General features: G+C 47.1%; 1 protein-coding gene across 1 annotated transcript in view; it reads left to right on the top strand.

Moving 5' to 3' along the window:
- The window catches only part of LOC143956099 (uncharacterized), a 184,932-nt gene extending 172,829 nt beyond the window's left edge, over positions 1-12,103 (top strand). Inside the window, exon 2 of the mRNA XM_077466234.1 lies at positions 10,961-12,103. Coding sequence (XP_077322360.1) covers positions 10,961-11,821 — 861 coding nt within the window. The 3' untranslated portion in view covers positions 11,822-12,103. The remainder of the gene's footprint in view (positions 1-10,960) is intronic.
- Positions 12,104-13,931: the final 1,828 nt, after the last annotated feature.

The raw sequence follows: 13,931 nt of genomic DNA, 5'->3' as shown, positions 1-13,931 counted from the left end.
AGCACCAAGTGACCCCGAGATACATGGCCCTAAAGTCGGGTCACAAAATATTTTCGAATGTGGTTGAAATAATGTCGAATCATGTTGAAATAATTTCGAATGCATTCGAAATTATTTCAACATGATTCGACATTATTTCAACTGCATTCGAAACGATTTCAACATGATTCAACGTTATTTCAACTGCATTCGAAAATATTTTGTGACCCAACTTTAGGGCCATGTATCTCGGGGTCACTTGGTGCTAGACACTGCAAATTCGGATATGTTGTAGTGCTAGTATTATTGTGTTTGCATACCAAATTTGGGGTTTCTAGCTATAAGTGACCCCGAGATATGTGGCCCCAAAATCGGGTCGCAAAATGTTATTAGTTATTAGAGCAGAGAATAACATTTTGCGACCCGATTTTGGAGCCACATATCTCGGGGTCACTTATAGCTAGAAACTCTAAATTTGGTATGCAAACACAATAGTACTAGCACTACAACATATCCAAATTTGGAGTTTCTAGCACCAAGTGACCCCGAGATACATGGCCCTAAAGTCGGGTCACTAAATATTTTCGAATGTGGTTGAAATAATGTCGAATCATGTTGAAATCATTTCGAATCCGGTAGAAATATTTTCGAATTTGGTTGAAATATTTTTGAATGTGGCCGATTTTTCGAATTCGGTAGAAAACTAAACGAAATCCGAAAACGAATTTAAGGAAGTTAACGAATATAACTAAACGAAATTAATGAATTAACGAATTAAAACTAAACGAAACTAAACAAATTTTTTCCTTTTGCACATGTCTACACTGGATCATGCGTGGGGCACTCACATTGGCACTCGTTGAAACTTGTTGAATTAGCTGCAAGGTGCTATACAAGTCCAGGGGTTTGCCCACTAGGGGTTTGCCCACTGCGATGGGGGAAGCTTGGACTTTATATACAGTCCACCATCATGGACAGGAAAGACATGGGGATGTCCTCGGAATGTATTCCCAAAAATTCAACTACTCAGAAGTCTCATACCAGGTCACATGCCCTCATTTCCTGTGACGTCAATGGTTCCTAGAGACACGGAGGCGGCTTCCATAGGAACCAGTGATAGCAGGATGATATCTTATACAGATGCAGTAGAAATAACGCTTCTATATATGATTTCCAGCTTCCATCAAACAGGGGTCCAAACGTGTTAACATTCAGGCGTTTGTCCACACATCAGAACAGCCACAGTCCAAACTAGGTTCAGACCGAGCCGTTAGCTCATCCCTAGATGTCAGTTGCTATTGAGTAAGGATGAGCACAGGCGTGTTCACATGCTCCACGCTCAGAGCCGCCAGGAAGCCGGCGCAGCGATGCGCTAATCACAGAAGCGCTGTGCCAACTTCCTGGGGGGTTCTCTGTACGTGGACCATGCGAAAATGCCTGAGCTCATCCCTACTATTGAGGAACAGGAGTTATTAATTACCTGAAACCCTAGAAACCTTTGGAGGAACCCCTTGACGATAAAGGCTGGACTAGACAGTAATGTGTTTCTATCCCCCTTGGTGGGAGTGGACTGGAGTTGACCTCATCTATAATGCCGCGTACACACGACCAGACTTTTCGAGGGATTAAGTCTAACAGACTTTCGACGGAGTTCTGACGGAGTTCCGACAGAGTTCTGACGGACTTTTCGAATGAGCGGACTTGGCCACACACAATCACACCAAACTCCGACGGATTTGAACGTGATGACGTACGACTGGACTCGAATAAGGAAGTTCATAGCCAGTAGCCAATAGCTGCCCTAGCGTCGGTTTTAGTCCGTCGGACTAGCATACACACGAGCAAATTTCTCGGTAGGAACTGGGTCCGGCGGAGTTCTGGCGGAAAAATTTGAAGCATGTTCCATTTCTAAAGTCTGTCAGACTTTTGCGAATCAAAAATCCGTTGCAGCCCACACACGATCGAATAGTCTGCCGGAATCATTCCGTCAGACTTTGGATGTTGAAAAGTCTGGTCGTCTGTACGGGGCTTTAGTGTTCACACTATGAGACATTTCTCGGGCTGCAGTTCCTCTGAGATCCACAAGATGGTGGTCTAACTTCTACCCAGACAGGAAGTCTCTATGGAAGACAGGAAGTGATGTCAGCCTCAGACAGGAAGTGATATCATCTACAGACAAGAACTTCCATGTGGCTCGAAGTAGACAAGAGACATTGCTTAAACAGGCAGAAGACGAGGTAATAAGTTCTTATTTTCGATTTACACCCAGTAACCCCCCCGGCATGTTCCGTCCTCTTCCTCCATAGTCACTGTGACGTCTTTTATCTCCAGCAGATGATGATACACACATATATAGTGTGGAAACCTAGATTAATCCTTTCAGGGGCAAAACATTCCCCCCACTTACGGGGTCAGAACATTTCCTTCAGCTTGGAGATGTGTCACCTTCTCACCTCAGCAGTCTCTTGTAACGAGGGATGAGATTCAGAGTCGGGTTGTACTGACGTTCGCACTTCTACACCCTTTCGTTGAAGATAATCCCCCACACACCCGACTACCTCCACCTCCTGTAACCCAGTCTACATGTTCCAATTCTCACTGGGGGCAGTTGGCCTATTAACCCCTTATACCACCATAATAATATTGTACAGCCAATATACATTGGTGGTCAGGAGGAAAAAAACATTCCCCTGCCGCCTACCATGGCCTACCATGAAGAATATGTTCCATCATTGGTGTCCGAGGGAGGAAAATACTGAGGGTTCTGAGGGACGTTGAGGAGCTGAGGGGTCTGTGAGGAGTAATGGATAGGAACAGTTTTGAGGAGGTAGTGTAGCTAAAGGATTCTGAGGACCTTCACGGGGTTTAGCAGTCACCCGGGCTATGAGGGAAGAAGAGGCTGTAGAGCTCCGGGGGACGCTAAGGTAGGTAGGGGGGGCTCTTGGTCTATGATGAACCTCCTTACAGAACTCCTGCCTGGAAATGAAGGCAGCCTTCACCTTCTTACCATCTCACTGGTCAAATAACATTTTCCAGGAAACCAAGGTTAGTGAAGAACGACAGTCCTTCACCCCTTGGTGGGCATTCGCTCTTAGAGGAGAAGGTCTGTTTGTGCAGGTGGCCCTGGGTCAGTTCTGTGCATATGAGAGGGGTCCGTTGTGTTCCCATGACATGGGCTCTGGCAGTGCCGCCGCTGGAACTCAGACTGCTAAAACCCACTGCCACTTTGTACCAGGGGCGGATCCAGAGTCTAATCTCGGGAGGGGCACTGCTATAAAATATGTTTTTTTGGGGGCAATTTATATGGGAAATGGCTGGTATTTGCGCTTCAATCATTACGGCACCATGGTTGTTATGGTGTCAGGATGATTGAAGCGCATTATTTCTATTAATACATTGTAATATAAAATTAAATGGTTCAACTCACCATAATGCAGAATCAGTGGGAGCCCTGAGGGTGTCATTTGCCATGTCGCCTGCCACCAAATGTGGATTGTCATGTCACTTGTCACCAAATGCGGATTGTTACTTGCCACGTCACCTGCCACACATTGCGGATTGTCACTTGCCACGTAGCCTGCCACACATTGCGGATTGTCACTTACCACATTGCCTGCCACACTTTGTGGATTGCCACTTGCCACGTCACCTGCCACACATTGCGGATTGCCACTTGGCATGTAGTCTGCCACACATTGCGGATTGTCACTTGCCATGTAGCCTGCCACACATTGCGGATTGTCACTTGCCACGTAGTCTGCCACACATTGCGGATTGCCACTTGCCACGTAGTCTGCCACACATTGCGGATTGCCACTTGCCACGTAGCCTGCCACACATTGCGTATTGTCACCTACTGTGTCACTTTTCTGCTAAGGTGTTCTTTTGTTGAGTCCAGAGTGAAGATAGGCAGCAGAGAGATGATGCAATCTCTCTGCTGCACACAGCTTCCTGCACAGTGAGGGCGGAACTGGAGGGATGCAGGGCAGTGAGAGATGATGTCATCTCCCTGCTCCCCTGCCTGCTGGCTTCCTGATTGGCCAGCAGCCCTCCTAAGCCGCCCAGCTGGGACCTAAGACAATAAACCTGCTGATGCCATCTTCCTACCCAGTCAGCAGACTGCTGGAGATTGGAGCCTTGCAGCCGAAGTTCTGGCAATTATCTGGATTAGCTGAAAATCAGGCCATATGCCAGGAGGTTCCCCTTGCTAGACATCATGATGACCTCACAGCACTTCCTCAGAGCAAAACACGAAGACAGAAGAAAGATCGTATTTATTATTCCTTATATGCAGCTCTAAATCTAATCTAAACCAGTTCAGAAATAAAGCAAACCCAACAAATAAAATACAGTTTCTGATCCAGCAGGTCAAGAGGGTCCCGGGACCATGAAAATCTAAGAACCTTAAAACAGTCAAAGCGAAATGTGTTACCATGGGGGCAGTGTTTCTCAAATCCAGTCCTCAGGCCCCCCCAACAGGTCATGTTTTCAGGATTTCCCTCAGATGAAACGACTGTGGTTATTGCTAAGGCAGTGAAACTGATCAAATCACCTGTGAAAAATAATGGAAAACCTGAAAACATGACCTGTTGGGGGGGCCTGAGGACTGGATTTGAGAAACACTGCCTTAGGGGCAGTAGTCCTTAAATTTACAACAATTCTCCTATTTCCCCCTCACATCCACATCCTATTATTGTGTGACCAATACCATCCATATAATTCTTACTTTCACTTCCCAAAGTTATCCGTCTACAAGGAGACCTGTATATATCACATGACGGCACGGGTGATGATGGAGGAGGACCGGAGTCACCTGACTGAGAAGATACTAAACCTCACCCTGGAGATCATCTACCTGCTGACCGGAGAGGTGAGGAGGATTCTGGGAGGTCACATGACATCACTCTTATCTCTATTAATAAAACACAGACCTGACTGGAGAGGTGAGGAGGATTCTGGGAGGTCACATGACATCACTCTTATCTCTATTAACAAAACACAGACCTGACCGGAGAGGTGAGGAGGATTCTGGGAGGTCACATGACATCACTCTTATCTCTATTAATAAAACACAGACCTGACCGGAGAGGTGAGGAGGATTCTGGGAGGTCACATGACATCACTCTTATCTCTATTAATAAAAACACAGACCTGACCGGAGAGGTGAGGAGGATTTTGGAAATGTATGATGATACTGTTGGTGTTTCAATACAGAGTTTGCCTCCTGTGAAGTTTGGTGATCATATGACCATCACAGTGCCTCCACCTCACTCACTGACTCCTGAGAGACACAACATGGAGAAGATTCTAGAAGTCACCAAGAAGATTGTTGAGCTGCTGACAGTAGAATTGAATGGGGCTGGCAAATATGGAAAAGTATCTACGACGGAGAAGCTGGAGTATTTAGAAGGACACAAGGATCTCTACAAGGACGTCATGATGGACAATCAGCCGCCCCTCACATCACCGGGTAAGAGGAGACTTTATTGTAAAGGAGAGAGCAGTACGGAGGCTCCACCTAGATCCCCCATCATCTGATAAACACATAGAAACAATGTATTCAGTCAGTGTGTGTGTTTCCTACAGATGGATCCAGTAATGGGAACCCACCAGAGAGATGTCCCCGTCCTCTGTATTCCCGGGATTCCACACAGGAAGGTCACACCATCCCCCACCATTATCAGGTAGATGAGGAACAATCACTGATAGTATCATTAGGATCTGTACATTATCTGCATTGTTACCATTGATGTCATTTTTATTATATATTCAGAGTGGAAACCTGAGAGATTCTAAAGTTGAGGTTAAAGAAGAGATAAAAGAGGAGGATGATGAGGATGGGGTGATGGAGGAAGAACACAAAGATCTGTGCCAGGATACCATGGAGGAGTCATCCAGATACAGAAACCCACCAGAGAGATGTCCCCGTCCTCTGTATTCCACACAGGAAGATCACACCATCCCCCACTGTTACAAGGTTGGTAGGTCGGAGCATCTAAAACATGGACTCATGGAGACAATCTGTGACTTTTTTTTTACAGTATGTGATAGCAGAAGATCTTTTTTTTAATAATATTTTTGGTTTAGGGTGAAGATCTGATAGATATAAAAGTTGAGTTGAAATCAGAAGAAGAAGAAGAAGAGAGGTATGTGAGGGATGATCAGCAGTCTATGGAGGAGGATGGAATAACGGGGACATTTATAGAGGAGGACACTCCTACAGAGATCAGCACAGGTGGGTCATTAACACTAAATCCATTCCTCCACCCATACTGCTCACTGATTGGTCCAGAGTAGGGCGGGGGCTGGGTGATATCAGCCTGTAATCCTCTGGTCACTTTCCTGAGCTGTGTTCCCCGCCCTGTATTCCTGGATTTCTCTCCGATAATCTTCCTTCTCTGTGCTGCCGACACAATTTATGTATCTAGACTGGATTTATGGAGATTCTGGGGATCAGCAAAATGTTGACTCTCACTATAGTCATTGCTCAGCCTAGGCACCAGTGGTATGTGTCTTGTGTCTTCTGCCCCATGCCAGGGTATAGCAGGATCTCTGACAGAACAATCCCCCCGGGGTCACTTGCTCTGTTGTCTGCTGGCTGTGCCGGGTGGAGGGATATGTCTGTATAGTCTCAGACCCAAGTCACTGAGTGCAGTCTCAGGAGATGGGAGGAGCGGTGTGGGACCTCTGCAACTTGTCTCATGTAATCATTTCATCTTCCACTGATTTCTGAATACCAATATTATCAGTCCTGACTTTTACAGTTTACAATTTACATTGCAAATTATGTAGTCCAACGCCCTGCACTATATACTATATGGTGTACATTACATACTCCTGACCCCTGCATTATATACTCTATGTTGTACATTACATACTCCTGACCCCTGCATTATATCCTCTATTTTGTACATTACATAATTAATATACTATATAGTGGGGGGGGGGAATAATAATTTGATCCCCTGCAGATTTTGAAGTTTCCCAAGTTACAAAGAAATGAAGGGTCTATAATTTTTTTTATCATAGGTGCATTTTATATGATTGAGACATTGAATATCAACCAAAAATCCAGAGAAAAAAAATACATAATACAAATGTTATAAATGGAGTTGCAGTTCAGTGAGTAAAATAAGTATTTGATCCCCAAGCAAAACATGACTTGGTGGAGAAACCCTTGTTGGCGAGCACGGAGGTCAGACGTTTCTTGTAGGTGGTGACCAGGTTTGCACACATCTCATCCTTGCCCATCCTTGTCGCCCATCAGTGCCACATATCAGTGTCCATCAATGCCACCTCATCAGTGCCACTTCATTGGTGCCACCTCATCAGTGCCCCTCAGTGTAGCCCCATCAGTGAAGGAGAAAACGTACTTATTTACAAAGTTTTGAAACTGAAACAAAAAAAAAAATTTTTTTTTCTAAATTTTCGGTATTTTTTTATTTGTTTAGCAAAAAATAAAAACCGTAGAGGTGATCAAATACCACCAAAAGAAAGCTCTATTTGTGGGGAGAAAATGATGAAAATTTCATTTGGGTACAGTGTAGCACGACCGCGCAATTGTCATTCAAAGTGCGACAGCGCTGAAAGCTCAAAATTGGTCTGGGCAGGAAGGTGTTTACATGGGCCCCGTCCATTGGCCTCCTCAATGCGGCAAAGTGGGCCTGTACCTTCAGCAGAGAAACGTCCCCAAAGCATCACGTTTCCACCTCCGTGCCGGACTGTAGGGACGGCGTTCTAAGGCCGCGTACACACGCGGGGACTGTTCGCTCAACTTTGTTCGTCAAACAGTTTCAGCGGACAGTCCGCTCAAAATTAGCATGGATGGACTTGGCCACACACGACGAACGAACAGTCCGCTGAAACCGTGCGCGATGACGTGAACGGCACGTACGACGGGACGAAAAATACGACGTCCAATACACTGCAATGCAACCTTCGCCGTGTAAATCCTTTCTGAGCATGCGCGGAACTTAGTTTGACGAACAAGCCTACACACGGGCGGACTGTCCGCTCAAACTAAGTTTCAGCGGACAGTTTTACGGAATTTCCGAAAAACTTTGTTCGTGAAACTGTCCGCTGAAAGCCCACACGCGAGCGGACTGTCCGCCGAAACACTGTTCAGTGGACAAAGTTGAGCGAACAGTCCGCCCGTGTGTACGCGGCCTTAGAGTCATAGTCGGCAATTTTCTTCCTCCAAACACGGCGAGCCCCCCCCCCCGTCCTCAAGAAGGCCCATGTACAGTCATGCATGATTAGTACCTTCTTCCCCCAGCCAGAACACTGAAGGTGGGCTGTGGATGGGTCTACCATGACCATGACCCCAAACATACCGCCAAGGCAACAAAGGAGTGGTACAAGGAGAAGCACATTAAGGTCATGGAGTGGCCTAGCCAGTCTCCAGATCAGCCTTTCTCAACCTTTTCAACACAGAGGAACCCTTGAAATAGTTCTCCGGTCTCGGGGGGAACCCCTTCTAAAAATTAGAAATCTACAACTCATGATACAACAGTGTGATGGTCATTGGGAAGAATTACCTCCTTACAGAGAGCTAAAAAGATGAATGGTGTCACTGGGAACTTATCTGAGAGGGAGAAATTGCCCAATGCTGAAGGAATCCCTACAACCTCTGGAGGAACCCTGGTTGAGAATCACTGCTCCAGACTTTAATCCTATAGAAAATGTAATGGAGGGAGCTGAAACTTCGAGTTGCCAAGAGACAGCCAAGAAACCTTCAGGATTTTGAGAAGATGTGTAAAGAAGAGAGGACCAAAACCCCTCCTGAGATGTGTGCAAACCTGAGCAAATAATTATTTCCCCTCCACTATATAGTCCTATCTGTTGTATCTTATACAATATGTTGTACATTACATAGTCCTGACCCCTGCACTATATTCTCTATGTTGTACATTACATACTCCTGACCCCTGCACTATATTCTCTATGTTGTACATTACATACTCCTGACCCCTGCACTATATTCTCTATGCTGTACATTACATACTCCTGACCCCTGCACTATATTCTCTATGTTGTACATTATATAGTCCTGACCCCTGCACTATATTCTCTGTTGTACATTATATACTCCTGACTTCTGCTCTCTCCCCTCCCCCCCCCCCCACTGCTATATATACACATAATATGTATTCTCTTTTGTTACACCCATTTCCTACCAGCTGGACATTTTATATCAGATGATGCGATTGGAGGACAGACTTTTACATGGTGATAATAATGTGATAACATCCTCCCAACTTTGGAGCCTTAAACAGAAAGTGATAATGAGGGAGGAGTCAATAACCCAATGATGGGGGTCTTCAGGATCAGTCCAGTCTTCATCTTGGTTGTCCTCCCCCCATCCTCACTCTCTGACCTCTGGTGGGGCTCAGCCCCGCTGTTATTCATGACTAAATCATGGACTAAATAAGGAAGTGCAGGACTTCTTGTGTTGGGAAGATGGCAATGAGTGATAGAGGGGGAGGGGACACTCGTCCTATAATCCCCTCATCACTGTCACTCCTATAGAAGACAGTTCTCGTTGTTTCCTCCCTCTCTGACTAAGGTCCATGAATAAAGAAATGATCTGGTAGGAGATCAGAGGATCCATTTACTAGTTACCTTGTGGGGGGAATTGTAAGATCCTCAGAGACAAAGCTGCCTGATGTGGGCGGAGTCCTGGTTTAGGGGAACCAATCAGCTGATGTCTAGTAATAATCTTTGTATTTCTATTTTAGTAGATGGACGGGAGATGAGGAAAACCTCAGAGGATTGTCTCACTTTGTCTCCAGACTGTAAAGTAGAAGATGAGGACATCACACAGTATAGTCCAGGAGAAAACCCGACTACCTCAAATGTCCATCCGGCACCACACAGTGTAGATGGACCATCGTATTCCTCTTATCCTGAGGAATCTCAGACTGTGCGGGACGGTGCCGGACCATCGTATTCCTCTTATCCCGAGGAACCTCAGACTGTGCGGGACGGTGCCGGACCATCGTATTCCTCTTATCCTGAGGAACCTCAGACTGTGCGGGACGGTGCCGGACCATCGTATTCCTCTTATCCCGAGGAACCTCAGACTGTGCGGGACGGTGCCGGACCATCGTATTCCTCTTATCCTGAGGAACCTCAGACTGTGCGGGACGGTGCCGGACCATCGTATTCCTCTTATCCCGAGGAACCTCAGACTGTGCGGGACGGTGCCGGACCATCGTATTCCTCTTATCCTGAGGAACCTCAGACTGTGCGGGACGGTGCCGGACCATCGTATCCCTCTTATCCTGAGGAACCTCAGACTGTGCGGGACGGTGCCGGACCATCGTATTCCTCTTATCCCGAGGAACCTCAGACTGTGCGGGACGGTGCCGGACCATCGTATTCCTCTTATTCCGAGGAACCTCAGACTGTGCGGGACGGTGCCGGACCATCGTATTCCTCTTATTCCGAGGAACCTCAGACTGTGCGGGACGGTGCCGGACCATCGTATTCCTCTTATCCCGAGGAACCTCAGACTGTGCGGGACGGTGCCGGACCATCGTATTCCTCTTATTCCGAGGAACCTCAGACTGTGCGGGACGGTGCCGGACCATCGTATTCCTCTTATCCTGAGGAACCTCAGACTGTGCGGGACGGTGCCGGACCATCGTATTCCTCTTATCCCGAGGAACCTCAGACTGTGCGGGACGGTGCCGGACCATCGTATTCCTCTTATTCCGAGGAACCTCAGACTGTGCGGGACGGTGCCGGACCATCGTATTCCTCTTATCCCGAGGAACCTCAGACTGTGCGGGACGGTGCCGGACCATCGTATTCCTCTTATCCTGAGGAACCTCAGACTGTGCGGGACGGTGCCGGACCATCGTATTCCTCTTATCCCGAGGAACCTCAGACTGTGCGGGACGGTGCCGGACCATCGTATTCCTCTTATCCGGAGGAACCTCAGACTGTGCGGGACGGTGCCGTCCTTCCAATACATAAGAGGTTTCCCTGTACTGAGTGCGGGAAGTGTTTCCGTTTTAAATTCCATCTTAATGTTCATAAAAGATCTCACACAGGTGGAAAGCTGTACGCCTGTCCCGAGTGCGGGAAATTGCATGTAACGAAATCTCAGCTTTCCGCACATCAGAGATATCACATGGGGGAGAGGCCGTATTCCTGTTCTGAGTGCGGGAAATGTTTTGTAAAAAAATCAGAACTTGTCAAACATCACAGGTCTCACACAGGCGAGAAACCTTATCCCTGTTCTGAGTGCGGAAAATGTTTTTTAGACAAGTATCGTCTTTACAGACATCAGAGAATGCATGCAGGTGAGAAGCCGTATTCTTGTTCTGAGTGCGGGAAATGTTTTGTTCAAAAATCAGATCTTGTCACACATCAGATGTCTCACACGGGGGAAAAGCCGTATTCCTGTCCTGAGTGCGGGAAATGTTTTGTACGCAAACAAAACCTCGTTAGACATCAAAGGTCTCACACGGGGGAAAAGCCGCATCTCTGTTCTGAATGTGGGAAAAGTTTTTCAGATAAGACACATCTTTGCATTCATCAGAGGTTGCACACGGGTGAGAAGCCGTATTCCTGTTCTGAGTGCGGGAAATGTTTTGTAGAAAAATCACAGCTGGTCACACATCAGATATCTCACACGGGGGAAAAGCCGTATTCTTGTCCTGAGTGCGGGAAATGTTTTTCAAGGAAGTCATATCTCTGCGCACATCAGAGATCTCACACAGGTGAGAAGCCGTTTCCCTGTTCTGAGTGCGGGAAATGTTTCTCAAGGAAGGCACACCTTTACAAACATCAGAGAGTGCATACAAGGGAGAAGCCACTTTCCTGGTCTGAGTGAGGGAAATGTTCCTCACTGAAGTCCTGTCTTCCTTTACATAAGGGATCCCACACAACCCTGGAGGTGTATTAGTGAGTGCGGGAAATGTCTTGTATATGAATATTGCTGGACATGTGGGGAAGAAGCACACCCTGATATACACCTCAGATATACTCCATGGCTGATCTTCATCATGGAAGAAACAGTTGATAAGGAGATCAGAGCTCACCAAAGACATGGATGAAGTCTTGTACCGTGTCGGCCATTGATAGCAGAATAAAAATAAAAATGGATTAATTACTTCTCATTGGCTGAGTACATTTTGTGGTGGAAGATTTCACAAACACAGGTCTGTTTAAAAAAAAAAAAAAATAGTTAAAGGCCTGGGGCGTGGTGACCCATTGGCAAGATGGTCTTGTGATTCTAGAGCTTGGCCTGGCTCCTGGGCTTATCCACATCGACTTCAGCCTCTGAACCTCCTTCTGTTACCTGCTGGCCTCCATCAAGTAGCCGAATCCCCGCAATCGAGATGCGGCGGTGCCACCACCAAGACATTGTGCTTGTGAAGGAAATATCAAGTTTCTTTCCAGCCCTAGTGGACTCGCATGCAGACCATCAAGATGAATTAGCCTCCTTGAAAGTGTAAGTGGCTAACATAGAAGATAGGTCACGTCGCAGCAATTAAAAGATTAGGGGTATCCCGATCTATGTAGCACCCTCCTAGTATAGGAGCAAGGATTTAAATAGACTAGAGTAATTTGCGCTTTTCCGCCTAACAGTGGGGCTAGAGAAGTGTTTCTCAAATCCAGTCCTCAGGCCCCCCCAACAGGTCATGTTTTCAGGTTTTCCATTATTTTTCACAGGTGATTTGATCAGTTTCACTGCCTTAGCAATTACCACAGCCGTTTCATCTGAGGGAAATCCTGAAAACATGACCTGTTGGGGGGGGCCTGAGGACTGGATTTGAGAAACACTGGGCTAGAGGCAAATCTGCCTTCAGCAGGTCTGCGTAAACAGAATGCTGCAATTGATTAGTTAGGGCTGATTCTGTGTTCTGGTGCTATTGAGTTTGCTTGGACTCCTCCCACCTTTTAGAAACTAGTAGAGCTTTCTGGAACATGGGTGGGAGTTAGGAAAATAGGAAGCATGTGTATGTAGCAGTTCTAGCCAATTACAGGAGAGATGCCCCTGAGCATGCTGGGATTGGCCTATATATTCAAAGAACGTAGTCTCGGGGGACTTGATGGCGGAGTGCACCAGCCGGGGGGTGAGGCAGGCTTGCCACCCCTGGCGCGCCAGCTGTAGGGTTGCCACCTGTCCGGGATTCACCTGGACAGTCTGGATTTTTAATTGTGTCTGGGTTTCTGTCTCCCTGAAACACGGACATATGATTCATACCTGTCTGTGGCTCCCCAGGCACACTTGACAACTGTCCCACCAACCACTTTGTCCCAGTATATGTCCTAAAAAGTGCAGGGTAAAGATCACTAAGCCGCTGCTCAGTGTACCAAGGACAGAGCTATCCACAACTACTCCCTCTCTGCCTCCAGCATGCACTGTCATTGTTGCACTCTGTATAACTGGGGAGCATTCGGGTTTGGCTTGACGAAAAGGTGGCAACCCTGACCAGTTGCCAATGCGGCCTCAGGTGGTCAACCTGAGGGCCAGAAGCTAAAGTAAAGGAGTGACCCTGGGGCTTCTGAAGAGCTGCCTGAGGAGGAGCCGTGCCTGAGAGGACTCCAGTAAGTACAAACCAATGATCTAGGAGGCTGTTCTTTTTGGCTACCCCTCTTTTTGATACCCTAGGCAAACCCTCATTTTGCCGTCCCTTGGCTCCACCCCCTGCCCATGCATACCCCACGTTTTTAATGAAGTGCCCATCAAATGCAGCCCACCAGCACCCATTAAATGTAGCCTCACCAGCGCCCATCAAATGATGCCTCAGCAACGCCCATCAAATTCAGCCTCACTGGCGCCCCTCAAATGCAGCCTACCATCGCCCATCAATGCAGCCTACCTGCGCCCATCAATGCATCCTCACCAGCTCTCATCAATGCAGCCTCACCAACGCCCATCAATGCATCCTCACTAGCACCCATCAATGCAGCCTACCTGCGCCCATCAATGCAGC

Source organism: Lithobates pipiens, unplaced genomic scaffold (genome assembly GCF_037356315.1).
Source record: "Lithobates pipiens isolate NorthernLeopardFrog02 unplaced genomic scaffold, aLitPip1_a1.2 Scaffold_35, whole genome shotgun sequence".
In the NCBI taxonomy this organism is placed as follows: Eukaryota; Metazoa; Chordata; class Amphibia; order Anura; family Ranidae; genus Lithobates; species Lithobates pipiens.
Note: the sequence above shows the minus strand (reverse complement) of the source record. Positions and strands in the feature narration are given on the sequence as shown.